This window comes from Anthonomus grandis, chromosome 1 (genome assembly GCF_022605725.1).
Source record: "Anthonomus grandis grandis chromosome 1, icAntGran1.3, whole genome shotgun sequence".
Classification (NCBI taxonomy): Eukaryota; Metazoa; Arthropoda; class Insecta; order Coleoptera; family Curculionidae; genus Anthonomus; species Anthonomus grandis.
The window spans coordinates 41,226,172-41,252,015 of record NC_065546.1 but is presented as its reverse complement, the minus strand read 5'-3'; the positions used below and the strand labels follow the sequence as shown (position 1 = coordinate 41,252,015).

Here is a 25,844-nt window from a genome sequence, read left to right as displayed (position 1 = left end):
ATAGTCTATATTATTAAAAATAATTTAAAAACAAAACATGTCAGACGCAGACAGAAATGGCAAACAAAATACATATAATGATACATACAAAAAATATTAAATAACTACAACTAAATTAAATATTCAAAAAAATATATAATAATTGAAAAAAAAAATCTAAATGTCGCTGCTGAATAAATTAACTTTGCTTAATATACATACATACTTCTTTCTGTTTCCTTAAATTAAACATATTTTAAAACTTAATAAAAAATTTTATAACAGAGTATTATTTAAAAAAATAATATATCTATCAAATACAAAAGAAACTCTTTGAAAATAAAAACAACTTATAGTATAGCATATATCACATACATAGTATATATTTGTTGGTCTCATAATACTAAGAACATAACTTGGAACTATAATATTGAAAAAAAAGTTAACTGAAAGACAAATGCTTACAGAAAATAAAAATAAACTTACAAGTTGTTATAACAGAAACATTCACTCTGATCCATTCTGCGTGCTCAGCTCTCTTAGTCTCTATATCTATGTCTCGCCTCAGTGAACACAGGAAGTGGTATGATACGACCATGAAATAAAAACAAAAAATAGGCAGTGCAATTCTTATAAATAAATTCTCTAAATGATTCATGTGAAAATGAATGATAAAATAAATATGTATTGTAGTGTGAAGCCAGCAGTATCAGCGTTATTAAAATTTGTTGGACAGAACTGATCAGAACAAATTCTACAGCTCAAAGTCTTAATAAGATTTACATTACAATTAAAAATTAAATATATGTGAAAGGTGAAACATATTGATTAAGACTAACTGAATTTGATTTTATTAGTGATAAACAAAATCACATTTCAGTCAATGTCAACGAGGTAATTTCTGTCAGCTCAATTTTGCCAAGCAAGATGGCCGACATACGATTGCGATATTCATCATACAAGCTTCATACATGTGCTAGGAAATGAGTAAAGAAATAATTCTGTCCGATGTGGTCACGTTTATTTATTTGTCTATTACAATAGACCATGGGAGTTTGTTAGCGACAAAAAAATTAAAACTTAGAATATACGGTTAACCTACTATCAGTCGTCAATCACCCTGTATATCGTTCGAGCTTTCTCCAGGGGCTAGCTGTTTAGGCAAATTTTATTTATTGCACTTACACAACAATAGTTATATTAGATTACGTCCTTACGGCACCTTATTATATGCAACAGTTATAGCTTAGCTGAGACCCTAATAAATATTTTTACTTAATATACATCCAATTTGGTTCCTTTGAAAAAAAAAATTAAAAATTACATAAAAAACTTTTAATTTCAGGATCCTCCAACGCACGTCAATTTCGACAAACATAAAGGAGCGTCTGGATTTTTCATGTGCCCTTTTTGGGTCGGACGGGGGTCTGGTATCCAACGCCCCCCACATTCCCGTACACTTGGGAGCCATGCAAGAAGCGGTTCAATTCCAAATGAAAGCTAGACAACAATTTTTCCCCGGTGACGTAATCCTTTCTAATCATCCCAAGGCCGGCGGATCGCATTTACCCGACTTTACGGTCATTACGCCAGTGTTTTATAAGTAAGTTTAGCATTGTTTTATTCAGCGCCGCATCCGAGGGATAATAAGTTTTTTAAATATTAAAAACAAGCTTAACAAATATTTTTTAAATGCGTTTAAGTAAAACATTTTGTTAAAAAATGAGAAAATGTTCGTCGGATCCTAATAAGTTATGTATACTATTTCGTTATACATTTTCAATTTTCGTTAACTCATTTTAGTCCATGAAATATTAAAAAACGATGAAACATCTATAAGGGTGCAGGTATAAAATATTAAAAAACGATCATTGTGTCCAATAAAGTTATGCATAAATTACCATACAGGATATTCGAAAAACGAGTCAAATTTTGAAGATGCAGAATAATATAGGATTAAACCTAAAAACATTAGCTTAAGTACATTTTTGTTAATAATAATAATTTTATTAATAATCTAAACGACATCTATTTTTATTATTAAAACTTTAAACTTCTATTTCTAACTCTTAAATAAGTTTTTACTCTAAATCTGGAAAAATGTTCGTGTCCAATTATAAGGTAAGCACAAATAGACGCATTGTCATAAATTTGTTCAAAAGGTCATTGGCTATATCCAGTTAAGTTAAAGATCACTAATTAAATTGTTTGATTCTGGTTTTACTTAGATTTATGAATTTCTCAAACATTTCAGAGATCATAAGAAGCCAATATTTTTCGTTGCCAGCCGTGGACACCATGCAGATATAGGAGGAATAACACCCGGATCCATGCCTCCTCACTCCACTAGCCTTGACCAAGAAGGAGCGGCATTTAAATCATTTTTATTGGTCGAAAAAAATCAGTTTATGGAGGCAGAAGTTACTAAAGCGATAAAAGCTGCCGGTGGACGGAACTTACAAGATAATATTTCAGATCTTAGAGCTCAAGTGGCGGCTAATAAAAAGGGCATCGACTTGGTAAGTAGACCCACATTTATTTATTGTAGTTTATTATACTTTCCTTTTAGAGATTTATTATATTGTGACGTAGTTCAGGAACATTGTTTGAACAGTTTTTATTGATACCGTCAAAAAGCTTTACCTGATTCGCGTTGATTTTCGCTTAATTGTTTCCAAGGTAAACAACAAAACTGATTAATATCACGAAACGCGGTCTCTTTTGAAGACCTTTGGAACAATTTAGAAATGTTTAGAATTTTCTACATTGTTTTTGCTGATGGAGAAGAATAATTCTAAGAGAATACTGATAGACAAAGAAAGCAAGTATACAAATTCTAAAAAATTGAAAAAATTTAGCTACGCGGATTTTCAATATTTAATATAACCCAAATAACCTAAATTGGGGCCTAAATGGAGTCCTCAAACAAGAATAAGTAGTAAAACCTAGACACTAAGTAAAAAAAAAACTAAGCATAAGTAGAATTCTAAATAAACTTAACTAATCAACCCAAACCAGAAATAACGAGCCTGTTTTGCTCGTTATAGCAACTATAAAAATATTTAACGTATTTACATTTTCATAACAATATTTTGAATTTTAATATACTCTAAGGATTCTAGGTTTAAAACTATGATTCAAACTGACTAAATTAATAGTACTAACTAATTTATTTAATATAATAAAATCATCCTGTTATGATTAATTTATTATTTTACCATATAATAAATATAGTAACCAGAATATTAAATTTGCTTCCGCGAGTCAAATTCATTAAATTACTTCGTTAGTAAATTTGTTGATTAGCGTGATATCATCACCATTAGTATAATAACATTTGTTATCGTTATTTCATTTAAATTTGGCGTAAGTTTAATTTGGTAATAAATTATATTTTATCATAACTTTTTCATAATGCTTAAAGTCATTCATAAAGTTTCAGTCAAATTTGAAATAATTCGACAAAAAAATATTTTTAAGGCATTTCTTTCAGGTTCGTAAGACAATTAACTTTTATAAAACTTTAGAGCTCAACCATGAGAAGAAAAAATCTTTTTGTCTGAGTTTTAAGGTGAAAAGCTCATTTTTACATAATTTTCTCAACAGCTCTCAATATAATCAATCAATAATTACATGATGTGTTTTATTTTCTATAAGGTTTCCTCAGACCTACATAAAACCATTTTAACTTATAAAATCTATAAGGGAATAGTTTTATATATAACGGAGTAAATTTAGTTTCGGTTATAATATGGTGCCAAGATTTTAATGTAAAGAATGTTGCACCACATTTCAGAGAAAATACTACAATTCTTAAAAAAATAAAGTAGAAAATATTAATTTAATCCTACAGAGGTCGCGCTAGTTTTCAGACGCAAACGCTCGCGATGGGTAAAATTTACCCATATTTAAACAAAGAGGTTTTTCAAATATTTATTAAACCTTCAGGTAATACAAGTAAATAGAACTAACTAAATACACAAAAAACTTTAATATTAGCGTAAAGTTAAATTATAGATACGTTAAATTTTCAACTTATAATCTAAGAAACATTTTTTTTGCACAATTTTCACAAGAACAGTATTGATGCTCTCGACAAATATAAATTTTGCAACTGTAGCAACAAATTGTAGTTTTTCTGTCTTTTTTGTTTGTACAGATGGCACATCTTCCTCTGATACCAGTTGCTATTTGAACGTTATCGATGGTTTCCATTCCAACATATTTCCTTATTTTTTGGAGTAAGTCTCTTGGCAACGTAGTGATTGCAGCTCTGTTTTTTTATGTGTTCTTGACAAAAAGAAAGCCCCAACTCCTTCAGAAACTTTCTTCTTACCACAGTATTGCCCACATTTTCTGCATAAATTACTTGCGCATTTATTGCGGCTATATTTAGCACTGAAAAAAAAATTACAAGTGGCCAACGATTGGTTTTTCAGGAAACATTGTAGGATCCTTTCATTTCATCTACAACATTAACAGCGCCTTTTGTCTTGTTGTAGTAAGTAATAATTTCAGCTTTTAATTTTTCCTTAGTTTCGAGATCTATAGCATCATCATGGTGCATTGTCGAGAGTAGTAAAACCAATTTTCCTTTTGGTGATGTATGCGAAACCAAAGTTATATAATTTTTGAAACCAAACGTATTACAAGGAATTTCAGACTTCTTCTTTTTAGAGCAAAATTCAACTGGTATTTCTCTTTTATTTTTCCTTATTGTACCTACCATGGTAAGGTTATGGTTTTTCATTAACTCTTCGGATAAAAGAACGCTAGTGAACCAATTATCCATGGTCACGTTACGTCCTGTACCTGCAATGGGAAAAACCTACCTCTTCACTACTTCAAATGCCGAATTATCAAGATAGTATGGCCCCGGAGGCTGTTTACCTGCATATATTTCCAAATTAGATGTATAAAAGTTTTTTGAATCAACCATGGCAAAAATTTTTATTCCGTAACGGGCCGGTTTATTTTTTATATATATTGCCGAAACCCACATCGCCCACGGAAGGGTTCTAACATTCCGTCTGTTGTCACATTCTCTGATACGGTGTACATGTTTTGATATTTTTGGACAAAATCTTCAAACATGTCACGAACTGGAGCTAATTTGTCTTCTAATTTTCGCTCTTGGCGATCCAAAATATCGTCGAAACGCAGACATCTCATCAAAAATTTAAATCGAGATATCGACATCACAGCAGGAAATATATCCAAACCCATACCATGAGTTGCCCATAAATCGTATATGTTGACATGTGACGACTTAGCAACTCCAGCCAGGTACAAAAGTACAGAGTACTGGCGTTTAATTTTATCAATGTAAATGTTAGAGTAATCTACAATTTTTTGAAGCAAATCATTAGATAAAAAAAGATTCTAGAGGCGTCTTTACATGCTTCGCTTCAGGACGTACTCCTGGTTTGTGTCGATCAGTTACCTTATTGTGTTTAGGCGTCCGCACATTTTGACTTGGTCGATCTTTATTCCATTTAGTTCCGTCACGTCCGACATAGTTCCGCACAAAATTGGAAAGGGGAATATCATCAGGTATGTTCATTATTGCTTTATTTTCTTCAAAAGGATCCTCCTCTGAAGCCAAGTCGTGATCACTAAAGTGTAGATCATCTTCTTCATCTGTTTCTTGACCTCCTAGAATATCTTCGCCTTGGTCACTTTCTAACTCGTCGTACCATTTTAGCAACTGATCTTCAGTTTTTTTATCCATTTGTTAGAATAATATTATGCCTGCAAAAAATATGTCAATGCAGACATCACCTAAATAATAAAAAAATAACACTTATCTGTTGGTAACAAAACACTTAAAAACTGGAACGTAACCGCTCGGGCTATGGGTAAATTTTATTCAGCCAAAAACAATAGAAGACAAAAAAATTTTAAGCGTCCGGCAGCGATGGTCACCAAAACGAAACTGACGAATAACCTATTTTAGGAAGGTACTATAGGTGCGGGGCGGATATTCGCGCGTTTCACAAAGATACGGACCAAAGAAAAAGGAATGGGTATATTTTACCCAAGCGCGTGCGTTCTAGGGTTAAATAGAATTATTATACTATCAACTAAATTTGGAATGAAAGAAAAGAAAAAAAATACTACAGAAAAGAAAGTTCTGAAAATACAAACTAAAAATAAATTAAATTTACTTAAAAGTAAAAAATAATAATTTATATTTATATTGGATATTAATTATCCAATATCAATTCACCCTAACATCATAATATTTGAAGAATTATAAAAATTTGTTGGTCTTGATCCTTTATCCAGATAGAAAGTTTATTTAAATAACTAGAAAAAATTTTAGTTATATGGGCAAGTGTGTACATTTTTGGCCCAATGAATACTATGTCTTTGTGAGACTGCAGTATGCCAGTGGCACCACCAAGTTATCTTTATCAACCAATCGTATTGCAGCTGTATTTAAAATTGATTGTTTATATTTTTCTCTCTTTTTATGTATCGAAGAACACTTTTTATATATAATTTTCTTATTGTTAAAAGGTTTGTTCATCTATAAAGTAAATTTGATGGAAATCTTTTAGGTTCTTTGGTAAAAATATTGATTTAATATATTTTTGTGTGATGTTTTAAGGTTAAATTAGATAGATGGTAAGATAAAGCCATACATAAAAATTGACTCAATTAGTAGGTAATTAATATACAATTTTTAATAATTTCAAAGATAGAATTTCACGTAGTTGATAAAATTAATAAATGGTTTTGCCAATCTTTCCAACATAATCTATATGATTCACATAGCCCAAATTCGTATCAATACAAACACCCAAATATCTCACATGATTTCTGACCGATTTGATACGATCACATTTACACTGCATAGTTTTAGTGTAACAGGAATACTGATGCACTTTATAATCCGGAAAATTGTTATTATGATTATTATTTATTGAAAATGGAACATACCGGGTAGTGCGTCGCCGAGCGGAACAAATGAAATCCCACGTAAATTTTAAGGGGGTCAATTATTGGCTTCCCTGTACATTTTACAGAAAAAATGTAAGGTAACTTTTTGAAGAGACCAATCTGGCAAACCCTCGTGCAAAGTTTTAAAATATTTTAATGAGCGAATCTTGAATTATTTAATTAAATGTAATTGCCAAATCACTAAATTTTCGTTAACGTAATTAAATGGGATTCTCATCTCAATACTACCAGAAAATATGAATAAAAAGAATTTTAGGATATTATTGCAATAAAAATAAATAAATTTTAATCTTTACATTCTTTTAAAGCAATTTCTAAGGCGCTTAAAGTCATACTTTTTATTCAACTTAATTTAATCTATCTAGTTTTCATGCAATCGTGACATAGTTATTTGATTACATTTAAATGTAATATCAATGAAAGAAAATAGCAGTACAAATGAATAAAATTAAAGGCCTCCTATTTATATTAAAATATATGCTCTGCCTATTTAGCGAATGCTTTTAACTGCCAATATGTAAATATAAATTATGCATATTGCCCCAAAATCATGAGTGCTTTTGACATAATTATATTGTAGATTAACGTTCAAACTTATAAACTATTAGGCGTAATTCATTAAATTATTTAATGAGAATTTTATAATGAACTATTGAATGCTTAATGAATTAAGTTATTACAGAGAATGCTTATTACCTTAGAGTAACTCTTAAATTAATCTACTTATGCACCAAGGCATAGTAGAAATCTGGTCTTAATCCGATAAGCCCTTCCAGTCTATGCGTCTAATTTTGCCACTAAGTATCTTAGGCCATATGCAGCTGTATGCAGAATATTTAAGTAATTATGAGTAAGAAGACAGAATACCATAGGCATGAGGAGCCATCATGTTATATTAAATGTGTTTTGTGTTTCATAAGAAGACTATTTCAATAATGGACAACTGAGATAACATTTTTCGATTAATATCATATTATTCTTCATCTATTTTTAATTATTTTTGTAGATTTTTTCTTTTAACTTGTAAGATGCTTTAGATATTTTTGTTGAAGTTAAAAACTAGCTTGACTAGAATCGTTTTAGTTTCTGATACATCTTTTTTATTAAATTTTCTCTTGTTTATAGAATCACATGAACAAATTTAAAGTCTTCGGGATATTTCTGCTATCTTTTCTTAAAAGAAAGCATTTCTAAGAAATAATCTCATATATAAAATGTTTTTGTGGTTCTTTTGAGCCAGAATCATTTTTTTTTGTCAAGACCCAAAACTCAGATTTATAGATTTTGGGATAAATTAAATACTCTACATTATTAAATTACTTTTGGGAATATTATACTTTCCTTATAAATTGCAAGCTATTTCCAATATACCTGTAGTTCTCTGACATGAAAATTGGAATTGAAAAAAACATTTTTTTGGCCTAAAAATTTCTGAGCTAGAACAAGTTAAGTTCATGAAACTTGAAGATTTTCCTACTATTTTGTTTTTGAGGAAAACCTACATACATGTTCTTGCATAATTATCTGCATGCTTCAAAAACTGCAGACGGTAATGCAGTATTTTACAGTCCTTTGTTAAATCTAAAATGGCAATAGAAATTAGATAAAAATTTAAATGTCTTTTCATCAAGAGAAGCCATTGCTATTCGAGAAGAACTAAGTTTATACTGAGATAGCCTAAGAAAAATTCTATTATCTTTCCGAACTCTATATCTGTGCTACAATCTATCGAGACCAGAAATGGATTATGGTCGTACACAGTCCATCAATCCAACCATCCAATCTAATATTATTCCTTGTATAAGTTTGATGGGAAAAAGCATAACATTTTATTGGACCAAAGAAAATAAAGTTGCTTACCAGCTGGTAAAACAAATATTATCAATTGAATTTTTTTACTAAGCTCAATAATCAAATATGTGTTTTTTACTAAATGGAATGATATTAGGAATAGAGCTTGTATGAAATGGCCGACAAAATATTGCCTGTTGGAATCTATGATATCTTTAAATTATCAGCATAAAAACCTAAACGTGTCCAGGTGATTTGTGACTTTTATAATTAGAACGAAATTTGGACATTCCTAATATTAAACTCATGCATGCATTTACTATTCCATAATGTTATGAATTATGCTAAAACGCACGATGTATTACATACAGTCAGGATTCTGTTGAGATCATAGCCCCGATCACTTTTGAAGTCTAGAATGATCGAGGTAAGCTTACTGTAGGCTGCTTGTTAGTTAGATTACTCCAAAGCATTTAACAGGCTTAAAATCTAGAAAAATAAATATTCGTAATGGAGTTCCTCAAGGATTAATACTTAGACTTTTTCTTTTTATCTCATAAATTATCCGGCTGTGTACTTACCTTAAATATTCATGTATTTATATTACTATTAATGATTCCCAATTCATCTATCGTTTTTACTCGAGGAAAGAATCAAAGCTTAGAAGCTAACAACAAGATTAACGTGGATATCAACTTTTGTTTAACACTGCTGAAAAATATTACTTGGAGCTGAACAGAAAAAAACGTCAGATTCTCTGATTTAGTTAATATTACTTAAATAAGCTTAACCTTCTGGTGTAGGTGTATACCGAAAAAGTTGAACTTTTCAAGAGTGTTAGAGATGCATGCTGATTTGAGAATTTCATTCCATTCACTAATCCTTTATGAAAAACTATTATGTGATTATCCAGTTTTTTTGCAATTTGCATATTATTAGTTTAATCAGTGGCATGAGAAAATATCGCTGCAAAGAAAAAAAATCGGATGGCTTTCCATGAATGAAAAAAGACTACGTCATAGTCTAATGTTATACATATAATAACGTAATTTGTAATGTGCGACGAAAATAAAACTCTGGTATGATGCTCATAACGTCTCCAATGTCACTGGTTGACGTATTATAGGACTGATGTTGAGGGGTTCCAAAGCAGAAGATTTAGTCACGATTAGTCACGGCCTAATGCAACTTATACGGGAGCCAACCAGAATCTCGAATTGATAGGGAGACTCTGGCTTGCTAGCTTCCTGGATCTACTTCTCTCGACGGATTCTGACTCGTACAATAATACCGTACATCCAACACAAGGAACATCATATCACAAATTAATAACCGCAATATGTGATTTAGAAATCAAAATCCATACGGCATAGAGTTTGGTATTAAAAATCAGCTAACTGGAGCCATTTAAAGCAGTTCCTCTCGTCGTTTCCTTGGAATGATTTCCGGATTTTGGTTGATGAAGATCAGAAGGCATATATTTGAAACACCTTGGAAAGTTCTTCAGACAGTAAAGACAGTTGCACCAAGGCAGTTAAGGCCTACAAATTACATAAACTTTATTGTCTTGAAAAATGGGTGCAAGCAGATGATCGATATCTGCAAGGAAAAATATAAGAGAAACTTCTCAATTGCTCAAATGGATTCTGGACTATAACAAAAACACTTGAGATTTCTGTAGGTCAAAAATTCCACCTTTGACTACAAAAGATGGTTCCATTTAAATAAACGCAACAGAAAAGGCAGATTTGTTGGGTCAGATGTTCACATCAAACCCTACCGTAGACTCACGAGGCAAAAGACCACGGACGTTGCCGTGAAAGTCTTCTTCGATGCTGAAATAGTCTTTCTACACAGAGATTTTCAAAACTTGTGCACTAACAAGGCCAGCGGCCTTGGTGAAATGCCGCCAGTAGTATGAACAAAGTGTGTGGTCGTACTGACACCTACAGAAGAGGTCTCTTCATTGGAGATGGGAAACTTGCACCTGGATTCGGCCCAAAAAAATTTTTTTTTTCTTTATACTGACTTTTTCGGTATTCATCAATTACCGTTCGATTGTTTTAGTTACGGCAATTGCCAAGGTAATAGAGAAACCTGTCAACCGGCAAACTTTTTAAATATATGGAATCCAGCATCATTAGTGATTGTTAGCATGGTTTTCAAAAACACAGGTCTACTGGCGATCTGTTAACCTATGTGACGCATATTTTGATGTTTGGACCGAAGCTAGAGCAGCTAGACCGAGAAATATGATGAACCTCTGGATATTTCAAAGGCATTCGTTAAGGTCTAGGAGGAAAACCTGTTATATAAACCGTATTCTTACGGCATGCCACCAACTCTCTTGGCTTTGAAGCTTCCTCGAGAATCGATCCATCCAGATTGTGGTTGACGGACACCTTGCAGACGCTTCAAATTATCTCTTTCTATTCCAAATCAACCAATCAACCTTCTCGACCAGTTAAATTATTCGAAGTTAATTTAACTTAAAGCTTTGCTGATGACAGTACATTGGTATCTTCCTTCAAGTCGCTCAACCAGATGATTTCTGCTGAGACCCAGTGCTATAAGCATCGCCAGGTAATAACTATTAGTCTCAATCTTAACATAATTTTGAAGTGGAATCAGTGCAGGCTTAAAGCAGCTCAGGGTCTGTATTTACAAAGCAGACTGCCTCTGACGTCCCAAGCCTTATTAAGTCTAGGCTTACTTAGCCCTTGACTTCGTCAGTTCCCATGGTAGGTTGAAAGCAATGGGTCTTAGCGGGAATAGCTAAAGTGGCTTCTTAAAAACTCGTGGCGCTCTTTAGAACAAAAAGACTGTTACGAAGTGTAGATGAAGTGTTAACGTTTTACACGGCTCAGATTTATTTGTCTCTTGATCATTGCTCACATATACGGGATCTCTACACCCCAAAAAAAGCTGCTTAGTTTCATCCAAGAGGACCATTCCTCTTACGGGAGATCCAGAGATAACAAAAAGTTGTACAGTTTGTTCCATAAAAGGAAGGCGGCGGCCTTGACTCGGTTTTATCGATACCATTACGGTAAAAGCTTTTCCAAACTACACGCATGATCTACTTGATAGGCGACTTATGAATATCAAGTGCATCTGCAGACACCTAGAACGTTGCTATATCGGGAGTTTTTATATAAAAATTTTAGGAAACAATTTTCAGAACACGTCTTTCCCGACCATAACAACTTGCAGAACTTTAACAAAAATATTCACAGACACCTCCGTAGCAGTTCTTCTATTCATGATACTCGATTATCATGTGTGACAGCGTAATCCGTAAAAGAAGAATAAATAGTTAATTTATATATTATATGAAAGATAGTTTAGTTCGAGGTCTATAGCGAGGTCATAAAGAGAGTAATTAAAGTTAGTTTTAGTTACAAATTTAATTTCTAAACAGTAAATAAGTAGTTGTTTCTTTTCATCGCAATGAATCCGTTATTATTATTGAGTGCTATGCGGACAACACTGTATCAAATATATCGATCTGTTTTGATCTCCTTTGATTTTCGTAAAATTATAAGTTTTTAAGTGCAATCAAAGTATGTTACATCTGCTGAGTGACTAATCTTCAATAGTTTTCTAGTATCCGCTTATAAAACAGCGAATTTTCGCATTCGGAACCTAAAAACAACATTTATCTGGTTGCTTTTATTCAACGTTTCTGCTACGCTGAGAGATGGATGGATTGTGCAGATATTCCTGACGCAATCTTTGCATCGTAATTGGAGTCTGTTGGTATTTGAGCATGGTAATTTGGGGATGAAAACATGCCTTCTGATATCACAGTAGATACATGTGGTAAATGCAAGGACAATTTCATTGTTGTAAATAAGTCTGTTAAGTACAGTGGCTGCTTGCGTGGCTATTAGAGATGCATGGCTTAAAATAATCGTTGATTGTCCTAACTTGCACTGGTTATGTGATGATTGTAACAAAAAGCACATTCTTAATTCAACCGCCACCAGCTGTGATAATGTCTTGCTAGAAAAGGAGGTGGATTGTCTGAAGAGAGATCTAGAAGTAACCAAAAAGTTGCTTAGAAGCTCTGAATATACTATAGAGTTGCAAAAAACAGTGCTTAATTCTCATAATTTACATGATTCTAAATCAAGGGACGTCTCACCTCCAAATAGTAGTAACTATATCTCTACAGCAGCTACTAACTCATCTAGTAATGTATTAAATTCGAGTTCTGTTCTTCTTATCAAAACAAACGCGGAAACAGTCAGGACAATATCTTGGCTGAAATAGCACATTCAATCAATCCAGGGGATATAAAGGCTTGTATTAATAACACCAGGAAAATACGTGGGGGTGTTGCTATCCATTGTCAGGATGATAAATCATTACAGGCTTTAAAAACCTCTCTTAGTGCTACAGTAGGCGACAAATACAAAATTGATGAAGCTCTAAAATACAATCCAAGGTTACTTGTAAGGGATGTGCGATTGGAGGGATTGGAAACACCTGAACAGATAATCAATAACATCACGGCTTTAAATGATAACTTGGAGGCTGTTTCCTCTGAAATCAAGTTTATTACCTAGCTAAAGCACTCAAATAACATATATGACTTGGTAATTGAAGTCTCCCCTACGGTTCGGGGAATGCTTCTCAAAAAGGAATTTATTTTTATTGGATGGAGGAAATCTAAAATTGAGGACTATTTACGTGTTATTAAGTGCTACTGTTGCTGTGGATACGGCCACACAAGTAGGGACTGTAGGGAGCGCAAGGATATCTGTCCCGAATGTAGTAAGGACCATAATCTGAAAGAGTCTAAGTCCAGTGAGGAGAGTTGCATAAATTGTGTTAGACTAAACAACCAAAATAGGCATAAATCACCAATCGATCATTACGCTTATAACAAGAATAAAATTGCCCAGTATATGTAGGTTATCTTTCGAAATTAAGATCTAAAATTAATTATAACTGTTGAGTTCTGTTTTTTTCTTAAATGGTTCAGAATGCGCCTTCTTTGTTAAATATTGCCAATACAAATGTTAGATCTATTTTGCCTAGCATTGCAGAGCTTAATAATTTAGTTACTGATATATATGATATTATAGGAGTAGCAGAGACTTGGTTAAATCCAGCTATCTCATCCAATAATGTATCTTTACCCGGCTATTCATTTTATAGGAAAGATAAAGTTAACAGGATAGGTGGTGGTGTGGGGGTTTATGTGAGGTCCGTCATTCCCTGTGAGATTGTCAACATCGAGATCGATGTAAGTTTTGAGTTTATTTTTCTAAAACTAAAACTAAATGTCTCTAGTGTAGCATTGATTATGATTTATAGTCCTCCCCACACAAGGGTTTCTAACATTCTTGAATTTTGTGATGAATACATTCCTAATTTGCTTACTTTTTATGACTTCAATTATAATGGGTGACTTTCATATTGCCAAATTCATATTCCATGTTCTAGATGCTCACGGATTCGTTCAACTTATAAATGAGCCTACACGTATAACTAACTCATCAGCTACATGTCTTGATCCAATTTTTATAAGTTGCAGATATATTTGTCACAATAGTGGCACTATAATTTCAAATATAAGTGACCTAGATATAAAAATGAAAAAAACCGACGCAAAAATTATTAGTCTCCGTTGTTTTAAGAATGTTAATTTAATTAATTTTGAAACTGATTAGCAAAATATTGCTTGGGATCACTTATTTTACATTAAAGATATAAATGAAAAGGTTTTATTCTTGCAAAATAACATACCTTTATTATTTAACATATACATGCCCCACTTAAACAAATTAGAGTTAGTAAGAAGCCAGCCGCATGGCTAACAGATAACTTAAAATGAATTCTTAATGGAAGGGATAGAGCACACACACGAAATATAAACAATGTAAGACACCTGAAAATTGGAGTCTTTACAGGGATAGACGTAATTTTGCCCTTACAGGGATAGACGTAATTTTGCCCTTGCATCTATCAGGTGTGAAAAAGCGGCATATGTTCACCACTTGGAAGCTGTCAAAACTGGTAAGAGACTTTAGAACAGTTTAGGTAACATTCAGATTAAATATTAAAACAAAAACAGAATCGGAACTACCAATTGAGCTAGGTCAGCCCAATACAATTAATGACTATTTCATAAACATTTTCAATAAGTCAAATGCTTGTCTTAACAAAATTAACTATTACCAAAACCATAAGTTTTGCGCAGATCACACCTTTCATTTTGCCCTGGTGGACCAGATTAGTGTTTCTAGAGTCATTGATAATATTAAATCCAATGCAGCTGGAAATGATGGAATTTCTCTTCATATGTTGCGTCTATGTTTGCCACATCTTATTAATCATATTACTTACATTGTAAATACTTGCCTGGAAACTGGTTATTTCCTAGACCATGGCGCGAATCTATAGTCTGCCCAATTTCCAAAGTTTCTAATCCCAAAAATGTTCAAGACCTACGGCCCATAAGTCTCTTGCCTCTTGTCTCTAAAATCTTGGAAAGAATAGTACATGGTCAACTGATGGATCACCTTTGTGAGACTAATATTCTGCCAGCTCAATAATCCGGATTTAGAAAATACTTTTAGTGCTCTTAGTCATAGTACTACTAGTGCTCTTCTAAATATTACAGATAATATCATTACAGCCTTAGACAAAAAGTTGGCTGTGATTTTGGTAACACTGGATTATTCTAAGGTATTTGACTTGATTGATCATGACTTGCTCGTTGTCAAGTTGTCTTATTTTGGTTGTGATGACTCCGTCTTATCGTTTTTTAAATCGTATTTATAGAGACGGTCGCAGCGAGTATGGGTACAAAATGAATATTCTGAATCAAAAATATTAGTTTCCGGGATACCGCAGGGATCTATATTGGGGCCACTTTTGTTCCTAATGTATACCTCTGATCTACGTAACGTAGCCTTATACTCGGACGTCTACCTGTATGCGGACAATATTCAGGTTCTTCACCTATTTAATTCACATAATGTTTAGCTTGCAGCAGACTCCATTAATTTTGATTTGGAGCAGATAATCAATTTCTCCAGTAAACATAATTTGCAGATTAACCATATTAAAACTAAAGTTTTATTGTTTGCGGGTCGTAATCATTGGCATAACATAGAAAATACACTTAATATTACGCTTAATAATACTACTCTCACTTTTTCAAATCACGTAAAAATTTTGGGTCTCATTGTTGACACATTTTTCAGATTTAGGGATCACTGCAATATGTTATTACGCTTGCGAATGCTTTATGCAAATAAAAGTATTTTAAATTACAAAACAAGACAAAAGCTTTCTGAATCCTTGGTTATGTCTATCATTAATTATTGTATAATTGTGTATTGCCCATGTCTAGATAGAATAACGCAAAATCGCTTGCATCGTATTCAAAACACATGTTGTCGTTTTATTAATAATCTTAGGAAATACGAATATGTATCTTAAGCTATACTTCAACTTAAATGGCTAAAAATTGTGAATATATTGTAAAAATTGTGAAGTTGTATTTATTAGTATTTTTGTATCGCCTATTTAAAACACGCGGCTTTGTGTGAAAAGATGATTTACAGAAGTGAGGTTCATAGTCGTAATATAAGGTATAATATACTTTTAATGCCACGTCACACTACATCAATGTTTGAACGCTGTTTTACCTATCAAGCTGTGATTCTATTTAATCGTTTCAGGCCTAATTTTCATTTTACCATTTATTGTTATCGAAGATTCTATAAAGGTCTATTCTTGGAACATCAATGATTGGTTGTTCTCGGTTAATTTATTTAATTGTTACTTAGCTCATGGAACATATGTTTTACTTTAAAGTAGTATTAATTTAAGTTTTTTTTTAAAACTGGATAGGTTAAGAGATAAAGAGTAGCTTTTAGCTAATCTTCGCCTGTTCAGGCAAATACTGTAATTTGCAGGGTTTGTTAAGTAAAGACGATTTATTATTATTATTATTATTATTATTATATAAAAAATTACAATACATTTAATTGCCTATATAAATAATATAAACCTTTAATTAAAGCTGTTCATCTATGTTATAAATTAATTGCTTAGTTTTTGGAGATAAAAGCAAATTAAAAAGTTTTATGCTACAAAAGCTTTAAAAAAATAATAATTTTTTCGGCATTTAATTAATTATTTTTCAGGTCTTGGAACTTATTAATCAATACGGTCTGGTTGTTGTCCAAGCATATATGCAGCATATTCAAACAAACGCTGAACTTGCTGTTAGGGACATGCTAAGGGAGGTTGCCAGAAAAGCTGTCGCTGCAACGGGCAGTCCCACTTTAAAATACCTGGACTTTATGGATGACGGATCACCGATTAGTTTAACCGTTTCTTTGGATGAAGAAAATGGTTCTGCATTATGTGACTTCAGGTTAGTGTTTTATTGATGAGAAAAGCGAACATAAAAATATTTTAAAGCGATTTTCGGATAACCTCTTCACTTTAATGGCTTAACGAGATTTTAATGTATCTGTTATACAATACGTTAATGCTTTAAAGTTTATTTGGCGATTATATGCTGTTCCATACTCAGTTTCATTTTTCAGTGAAATAACTTATTAAAAATTGACCATTTTTTACTTTCTGTAATTTGTGTCATGAAAATTTGAAAAATTCATCCATTTATGTACAAAATATTTATGTTTACTGCTTTCTGCTTAACAGGGTACTTTGTTTAGGATGCTCGCAACATAAAATATGTATAGCTTATTTTGTATTAAGGTAGTATAAGACGTATTTTATCATAGGGAATGATATAGTTTTCTGAATGAGTAAAAGAAACCTATTTGGAATGATAAAATATTTATTTAAGCAAAAGTAGGCCAGTGACCTAAAAAAATTATAGAAAATGTGATTTTTTTACCTTAAACGTTTGGCTATTATAAAACAGTCAAGTCTGCAATTATTTTAAAAGCTATTAAAAAAATATATATTTTCTGTAAGGTTTTTTTAGTACGAAATTGCTAAAAAGGTTTTTTTTCTTATGGGCTATTGAGTTAGTGGTACTGTTAATTTTTCGAAACAATAGCGACTAAAAATTGTATATATTATCTTATGGACTTAAATAAATAAATGTAATATTCGATGGCGAAGAAAAACAAAAAAAACATTTTTTTCCTTGTTAAGAAGGAAATAACTAAGCATTAATCTTAGCAGTGAATTTAAAAGTAGATTGACTGTTCAAAGAAAGGCTTTTCTCCTAACGGCTTGGAAAACAATGAATATATATTACGGCAGTGATTTTTAATTAAATATTTAACTAAGCAAATTAAAAATGTCAGGCACCTAAAATAAATAAATATACTGATTTTTTTTTCTTGATCACTATTATGACTAATAATGACATATTTATAAGGTTCGTTACTTTAAACGTGTTAAAATAATGTTTTTTCTTTATTATCTTAAAATAATAAAGCGTTTATCGCATTTCAAAGATTTCATTGTGTATTAACCCTTTATCAAATTATTAAGATCAGCGATCTAAATCAAATAAAAATACAATTTTCCTATTATCTTAAAAATTAAACGTTACAATTAACCTTAAACGAGTAAATGTAATCCTAATTACCCTATAAACAATTATACAGTTATATTAGTATTGATTTTTCATGAAACATTTTTTCCTCGAACTTCAAAGCTTTACGACCTAAAACAAAAAATACTGTTTTTTCTCTGATTTTCAAGGCTTGTAACCTTAAGCGAATTAAAATAATGTATTTTCTTTATCACATTCAAAGCAACGACACATTTATTCTATCAATGATTGTTAACGTTTCTTATCTTAAATGACTTAAAGTAATGTTTTTTCTTTTTCACTTTGAATTAATGACCCATTTGTCTTATTAAATAATTTGTTTTTAATTTGATAAAAAAATATTTAGCCGGTGATTTTTAACCAAATATTAAGCCTCGTAGGAAATTAGAAAAAGTGGATCGACCTGAAACAATTAAAAATACTGTTCTTTTCTCGATCAACTTGAATATAGTGAAACATATATCTCATCAGTGATTTTCAACGATTATAACTTAAAACAAATTAATTAAATAATTATACCTTAACGGGTATTTTAAAGAATGATCGCCCAGAAAAATATTTTCAAAGACTACGAAATAATTAGTTTTATTTCTCACAGCAGTGAATTTCAGAATGCGTCAATGGCAAAACTTAAAAGTGGCGAATGTAAAGGTTCTGAAACTTAAAACTAGGATAGATACTGTTTTTTTCTTTTTTTGAAGTAAGTAAAACAAATAACTTTATATCTTATATCAATTGACATATTTTCCTTATCAGTGATTTTAATGACCAAACCACAAATAAAAAATGATTTTATATCTGCCTGTAGATAAATGTCAGAAACATCTTCGATTTCGTATATATTGGGCGTTTCACTAAGCCTGGGTAGCGGCTGTTTCTCGGGAACTATCAATCTGACATCATTGGAATTTTTTTTACCTAAAAAAAGTGGTCAACAGAAAGTCCCGGAAATTTATTTTTAAGTTCGAAATTTAGGTCTATTAAAAGTTTAATAATTCAATTTTGATTTTTTTTTGAAAAATCTTAGCTTAAGGTACCATTTTTTTTAATATAATTAGGAACCTTGGAATATTTTCCATCGGTTTGATCAAATACCTGGCATACCGACCCTCATAAAGTAAAGGAAGGCAGTTAAAGATACATAAATAAATAATCAATAAATTTAACAACAAACAACATTTATCTTAAAATAAAATTATGAAGTTCTCAAATTATTCTCCCTGTGTACCATGTGTCTTGGTTGCATTCTTTCACGAATATTGAGCACCACAATGATTTATTTTTCGGCCACTTAATCTGTTCAATATTCTTGTTTAATAGGCACATTCTATTGATAGTTAAACGCACCTCCTTAATATTCTTATAGTCTCCCCTCGCAACTTGATTCTTTAGTACTTCCCATAAAAATGTATCTAAAACATTCAAATCAGGAGATCTCGCCGGCCATCTTACAGGACCATTATTTCCAATCCATCTGTTACCGAAATCTGGATGAAACCAAACTTTATACTAATTTTCTAAAAGAATCACGTTCAATCATCGAATAATCGTCGGATCTTTTAAATTAGATCTTAAAAAACTGGTAATAAGAAGCTTCGTTAAGAGTTCCATTAATAAAGGTTGATTTGAATTTTTATTTTTTCCCGAACTTTTTGAAATTGATGCCACAGTTTGTAAATGTACTTTCATCGGTCCAATTCAAATTCTCAAAAAAACTGGGGTAATGAGTAATTTTTTGTGCTAGCCAGTTGCAAAAATACCTACGTACGTCTTTCAGCATCACCAGGATGCAGTTTTGAGCAAAATGAATTTAGATGGCTTAAATCCACTTTTTCTAAGTTATCTCCAAGACTCAAAATACTTAGGCCATAATAGTTTGGAATACTTGCCGAGTAGATATCTATAGGTTCATATTTTTTATACAGGGTGCATCAGCAAGGCGTACGGCTAAAATAGCGTCTAAATCTGTATATTTTTTTAAGTATTTAAGAAAAAAATACCTTTTTTTTTCTATTATTTATTTTAAATTATGAGGTTTTTTTTCACTTATTTTTTAAATTGGCGGCAATAAGTGGATTACGTCTTATTATAATATTATGACTTTATTGGATACAACATATTTCTTTGTAGTTGTCATGTTAGCACGATAACTAAATTCTAAATATTGTGGGTTAAGATAAATTAAACAACGATTATATTTAAAACGAATTTACTTTATTCCTTGTCAAAACTTTTTTAAAGAAAAAATTAGGAAACAGATGTTTAATTTAAAACAAATATTGAAAAACTAATCCAAATCTTTACAAAATGGAACTCTAATATGACTATTTTGTTCCCTTACTTTTTTCAGCCTTTCTTGTGGAACTTTTATTTTTTTGTACTTCTGTATTGTTTACCTTTTTGTTTGATACTTCTGTTTTTTCGTAATATTTTATTAGGTCGTAAAAGTAGTGCGTGTCTTTTGGAATCACTTTTTTTAACTGTTTTAAATCCATCCATTTTTTCTTTGAAATTTCTAACCCTTTACTGTATAAGGGCCTGGGTACGTATTCATCCAAGGTAATTCCTTTTTGTCTTTGTGGTAAAATTGCATACGGGTCGTCGTATTTAGTTTTATACAAGATTTCCCCCGAAGGTAAATATTTTAGACATCTTAAGTCTGCCACCTTTAACGGACTATTTAATTTTCCTGGGCGAATTAATACGAGTGGTCTAAATATTCCACTTCTAAAGGCATTGGGTTTTTTCTGGCATCTTTTATCATATTAATGTAGTCTGTATGTAGAAAAATATCTTTTCCCTTCAATCGTCTCTCAATAAGGCTATGAGAAGAGTCACACTCCGTTTGAGTATGACCCTTCTCAAGAAATTTTTATTCAATCTCAATATTAAATTTTGTTGCAAGAAAGGACAATGCATTGGACAGAACGACATTTTTATTTTGATAACCGCAACTATCCGAGTATAAAATAATAGGTTTTTTGTCTGCCAAAGCTGATGTCAGATGTTTGATGATGCAGGTTACAAAAACTTCTGTTTCATTCCACAGGAAATTTTTGCATGCATGGCTTGACAAGTTGTAGATGGTAAAATTGTGTATCTGCAATTTTGTTTTATAATACAAGGAGCTTGCTTGTAATTGAGGACATAATTTGACGGCCTGTACGTCCATTGTAAACTAATAAATAGACTGATCTTGTGCTTTCTTCTTGTCGAAGTCTTTTTCCTTTTGAGCATGATCATTTGCTAAAATATGATTCTGATAAACATTTTCGTCAATCTGATTCATTTTGTATCCACAGCATAAATCGCACTGATCCTTTCTAGGCTTAAACAATGCAAGATTCATTTCGTCAAACTCTTTTAGAAAAGTACTCATTGACAAGGGCAGCAGATCTTCGTTTAGGCATTTGTTTTTATAAAGTTGAAATACGTCAGTTTTTGATTTAAAATCTTCCTCTAGATATAACTTGTTTGACTTTTTGCGGCAGTAGTGACTTTCAATTTTAGGCAAACTATCTAAAAATAGGTGCAACTGTTCTAGCTTTTTATTTTGTTCAACTGAATGTATTGATGTATTTTTTTTATTAGTCTTATTTTTGTTTATGTCCTCCTGATTATTTTGTGTTCCAAACACTGATCCCTCATTAACCCAGTGCCTAACCATTCGTTCTTTTATACGTAGCGTACCAAGAAATGTTTGCTTGCACACTTGGTGTTTTCTGTCCTCAATTTTTAAATAGTACTGAAAGAAACCTTGTCTTCTGGATGGATTTTTTGTGTAACTTCTTTTTCTTTCAACGTAACTAGTCATGTGCAAAACGTTAAGACTTTTTTGCTCCCAGGACATATTCCAAAATGTTTTAAAAATTGATTGTCGGATTTCTTCTGACATTAGGTGGCAGAAACGATTTGCTGCTTTTTTACAAAAACTCGACATACATTTAGGTCCAAGTATTCTTTTATTTCTTTTTGTATCGTATTTCTTTTGTTTAACGGTCCCGTCTTTAGATCTTGGGTATCCAATGTACTCTTCTCCCATCATTCTTTTTCTTTTGTTGACATTTTTATCCTATAATTCTTTATTAGCTTTTTTCTTCCTTCTTTTTTCAGCTATTTTTGTATCTATAAAAAAAAGAAATTGACTTTTAAATAGGTTTTGCAACCCAAAATCGAATAAGATGGGAGAAGATTTTTGAATAGGGGTCCAATAAAAGTAGAAAGCTTCTTTATTTAAATATCGACGTTCGATTTTTATGAACTTATCTTTAGGACACTACAATGGTAAACGGATTTAAAATGTTTATTTTTTTAAATTTCGGAAAAAACTACTATGTTCTTTAAAGTATAAAACTTATAATTTCTTATAACTATAAAACTTATTATTTTTTTCATAATCGCGTTTCCCATAGACTTTCCGAGCTGGGGTGGTTAAATATGCAAAATCCTAGAGTTGCTCATTCACTTACTTTTTTTTATAAAATTCTTAAATACCGTAGTCCACCTTACCTATACCTTAAGATTACTTTAAGAAATGATGTTCACCATTTGGGCTTAAGAAGAAACACAATTCATATTCCAAGACATAAGACTCAATTATTTAAAAGGTCCTTTTCCTATAATTTTGCATATCAGATGAACTCTTTGGGCATAAGTTTTGAGTTGGGTTTGGTGTCTGTTTAGAGTTTTCACAGGGGAATGATGGTGCGTCTGATGAGTCAGCAGCTGTCTGCGTAAAATCTGAAGGGTCAATATTGTTAGTTTGGGTATGGGTGGAGACCGAAAATTTGTGTTTAGTGTGGGTAACTTAATGTGCGTGTTTTCCTTTTTTTTTGTGAGAGGTACTATGTTAATGTTAATGTTCTAAATTTTTTGGGTAGGTGTGTATAATTAAACTAAGTCTGTTACAAGCGTTTCTACATTTTTTTCTAGTTAGTTTTTTTAAGTTTTGGCCACAATGTTAAAGACCAGAATCTGCCCTGTGAAGATGCAGAATTCTGAATTTGTCGGCCTTTTATTTGCATAAAATAATAAATGTGTATTTCTTTCTCTTTTTTTATGTAGTTATGTTGAGTTTGCAAATAAAAAATATTTATTATTATTATTATATCTGGTTTACATCGAGGGGTCCTGAGGATGACTTTACTGAAGTCGAAACCTCGACATTTAAGTCAAGAAATTTTAGATTTATTGGGCCTCTACCCAACAATTTTCTCCGATCTTTAGTATTTTACTGATGTTAAATTTTACCTTCAGACTACTAAATCTGGGTCTTCGTCTGAGTTATGTTCATGCAAGTTTTTTTTATCAGGGTTATCTTCATCTGGGTTATTTTGATTTTGTTCTTCATTTAAGTCGTCTTCTTATGATAATCGTATAAATTCGGAATCAAAATTATCTTTGGGCTCTTTTTAGCTTGGCAAACCTTGCTTTTAAGTTCCAATAGAGATAGGTCATCTTCATCTATTTCATCCGTTTGGGGTGCTTCAATAGTATTATTTAAGTCGATTATTGGCAGACTGTTATAGATTACGTCTGCGGAATGCAAAAAATCAACGTTCACGCTGTGATTATCAAAGGGGTATTGAAAAAAGTTATTGTCATCTTCCTTACTTACTTCTAAATCGTAAGGCACATTGTACATCATATCGTTAATATTTACTTCGACATTGATGAATTTGGGTTCATTAGTAATAGTTTCGGTTTGATTTAAAGCCATTGTCATTATCTTTGCTACTCTATTAGAGATCTAAAACAAATAGTCCGTTTAAGTAAAAAACTTACAATATCTACCCATAACAAACTTTAAAGGTAAAATAAAAAAATAAATAGCTATAACCAGTTTTACTCTAAATAAAAAAGTTATTTTTCGTTCAATTTCTATAGGTGTCACAGTATTTTTTTTAATTTATAATTTGGCTTAAAATGCCTAAATTATAAATTATTCTTATAGATTTTGCTCAGATAAACCCATACAAATACATTTATTTATAGCTCTAATACGACCTAAGCCACAAAATACATGGTATCGTTACGTCGTATTAAGCAGTAATTTTTATAAATACATATGTCGTATCCAACATGGTTATTCAGAATTACAATACGACGTATATGACCTATATTTAAAAAGCAAATATTGTTACTATAATTTTATAGTATAAATAAATTTAAATGCGTTAAGAAAATAATAGATATTACAATGTAACTTACCTTCGACATTTTGAAAATATAGACACTTAAGATACCCTTTTTAATAATGCAACAAAGTATATACTATCAACACTCAGTAAAACCATGGAGCGACTGTGGTATACGACCTATTAGAAAGAAAAAAACCAGCTGTTTTATTTACGACATATTAGAAAAGGCGTCTAACAGATATTTCTAGTTAAATGATTTTTACGATATATTAGAATTCGAAGGAACACAGTGAATTGAAACCATTTTTGTAAAAAACGTACGTTTATGGTATCAGTTTTATCTTCTAGTAAAAGTCTGAGGTTTTTTTCATACAGAATGTCTAATATAAATTTTAGCAATTTACTCAAATAAAATATGCAATAAGTCGATTTTTTTAACGGAACATCCTGTATCTTTCTTTTTCATGAAGTTTCCTTATTTATTTGTCTACATTTCTTACAAAGTATGTCGTACACCTAACTCGCTTTTTTGAGATATTTTACATTCTTTAAAAAACGATGCCAATAAAAGCGCATAACTATGTATTTAAAAAAAATCTATCAATATTGCTTAGAAATTTTTTTTTGTAATGTTAACAGACTCTCGGCACAAATACTGATCTGAGATTTAAATAGTTGCTTTTGATTTACTGTTTTTTTTTGAATATCGTTAATAAAAATGTTTTGCATTCGAGCTGAAATAAGTTTTAAAGATTAAAATTATTATATTAATGCAAATTATGAATTATCCACGGAAGAACTTGTCGAAATGATATATGCTTTAGGGGCTGGAGAACGAAATTTACTTTTGGCATTCGACAAAAGAAATTATTTGAGAAACTTAAAGGAAGATTCGAAAGGATAGGAAGTGTTACGTATGAAAAACATGAACGGGTAAATCCAGCTACAAATGAAGAAAATAAAATGATAGTAGCTTTAAGTGTAGTTGAGACGCCTTAAAGAAGTACTATACAATTTGCTAGAGAATTACTGGTTGGTATTAGTGCAAGTTCCATTACACGAATGCTTCGAAGTGAACATTTTCATCCTTACCATATTCAACTATTACATAAACTACAGCCGTAGATTATGAAAGATGACTTACTTTTTATCAATGGGCATAATGCCATGGCAATGCATGTGCAAGTTCCATTACACGAATGCTTCGAAGTGAACATTTTCATCCTTACCATATTCAACTATTACATAAACTACAGCCGCAAGATTATGAAAGATGACTTACTTTTTATCAATGGGCATAAAATATAATTTCCGGAGAAAATTTCAGTTGAATTATTCAATTTTTGATTATGCTTTCTAGTGACTAAATTTCGAACTTAAAGATAATTTCCGGCATTTGTTCT

At 31.4% G+C, this 25,844-nt stretch overlaps 1 protein-coding gene across 1 annotated transcript in view; it reads left to right on the top strand.

The window, feature by feature from the left end:
- Positions 1-25,844, top strand: part of LOC126742055 (5-oxoprolinase) — a 144,588-nt gene that overhangs the window by 29,583 nt on the left and 89,161 nt on the right. The window contains exons 13-15 of the mRNA XM_050448583.1: positions 1,325-1,582; positions 2,234-2,498; positions 16,905-17,137. Of these exons, the coding sequence (XP_050304540.1) occupies positions 1,325-1,582; positions 2,234-2,498; positions 16,905-17,137 (756 nt within the window). The remainder of the gene's footprint in view (positions 1-1,324; positions 1,583-2,233; positions 2,499-16,904; positions 17,138-25,844) is intronic.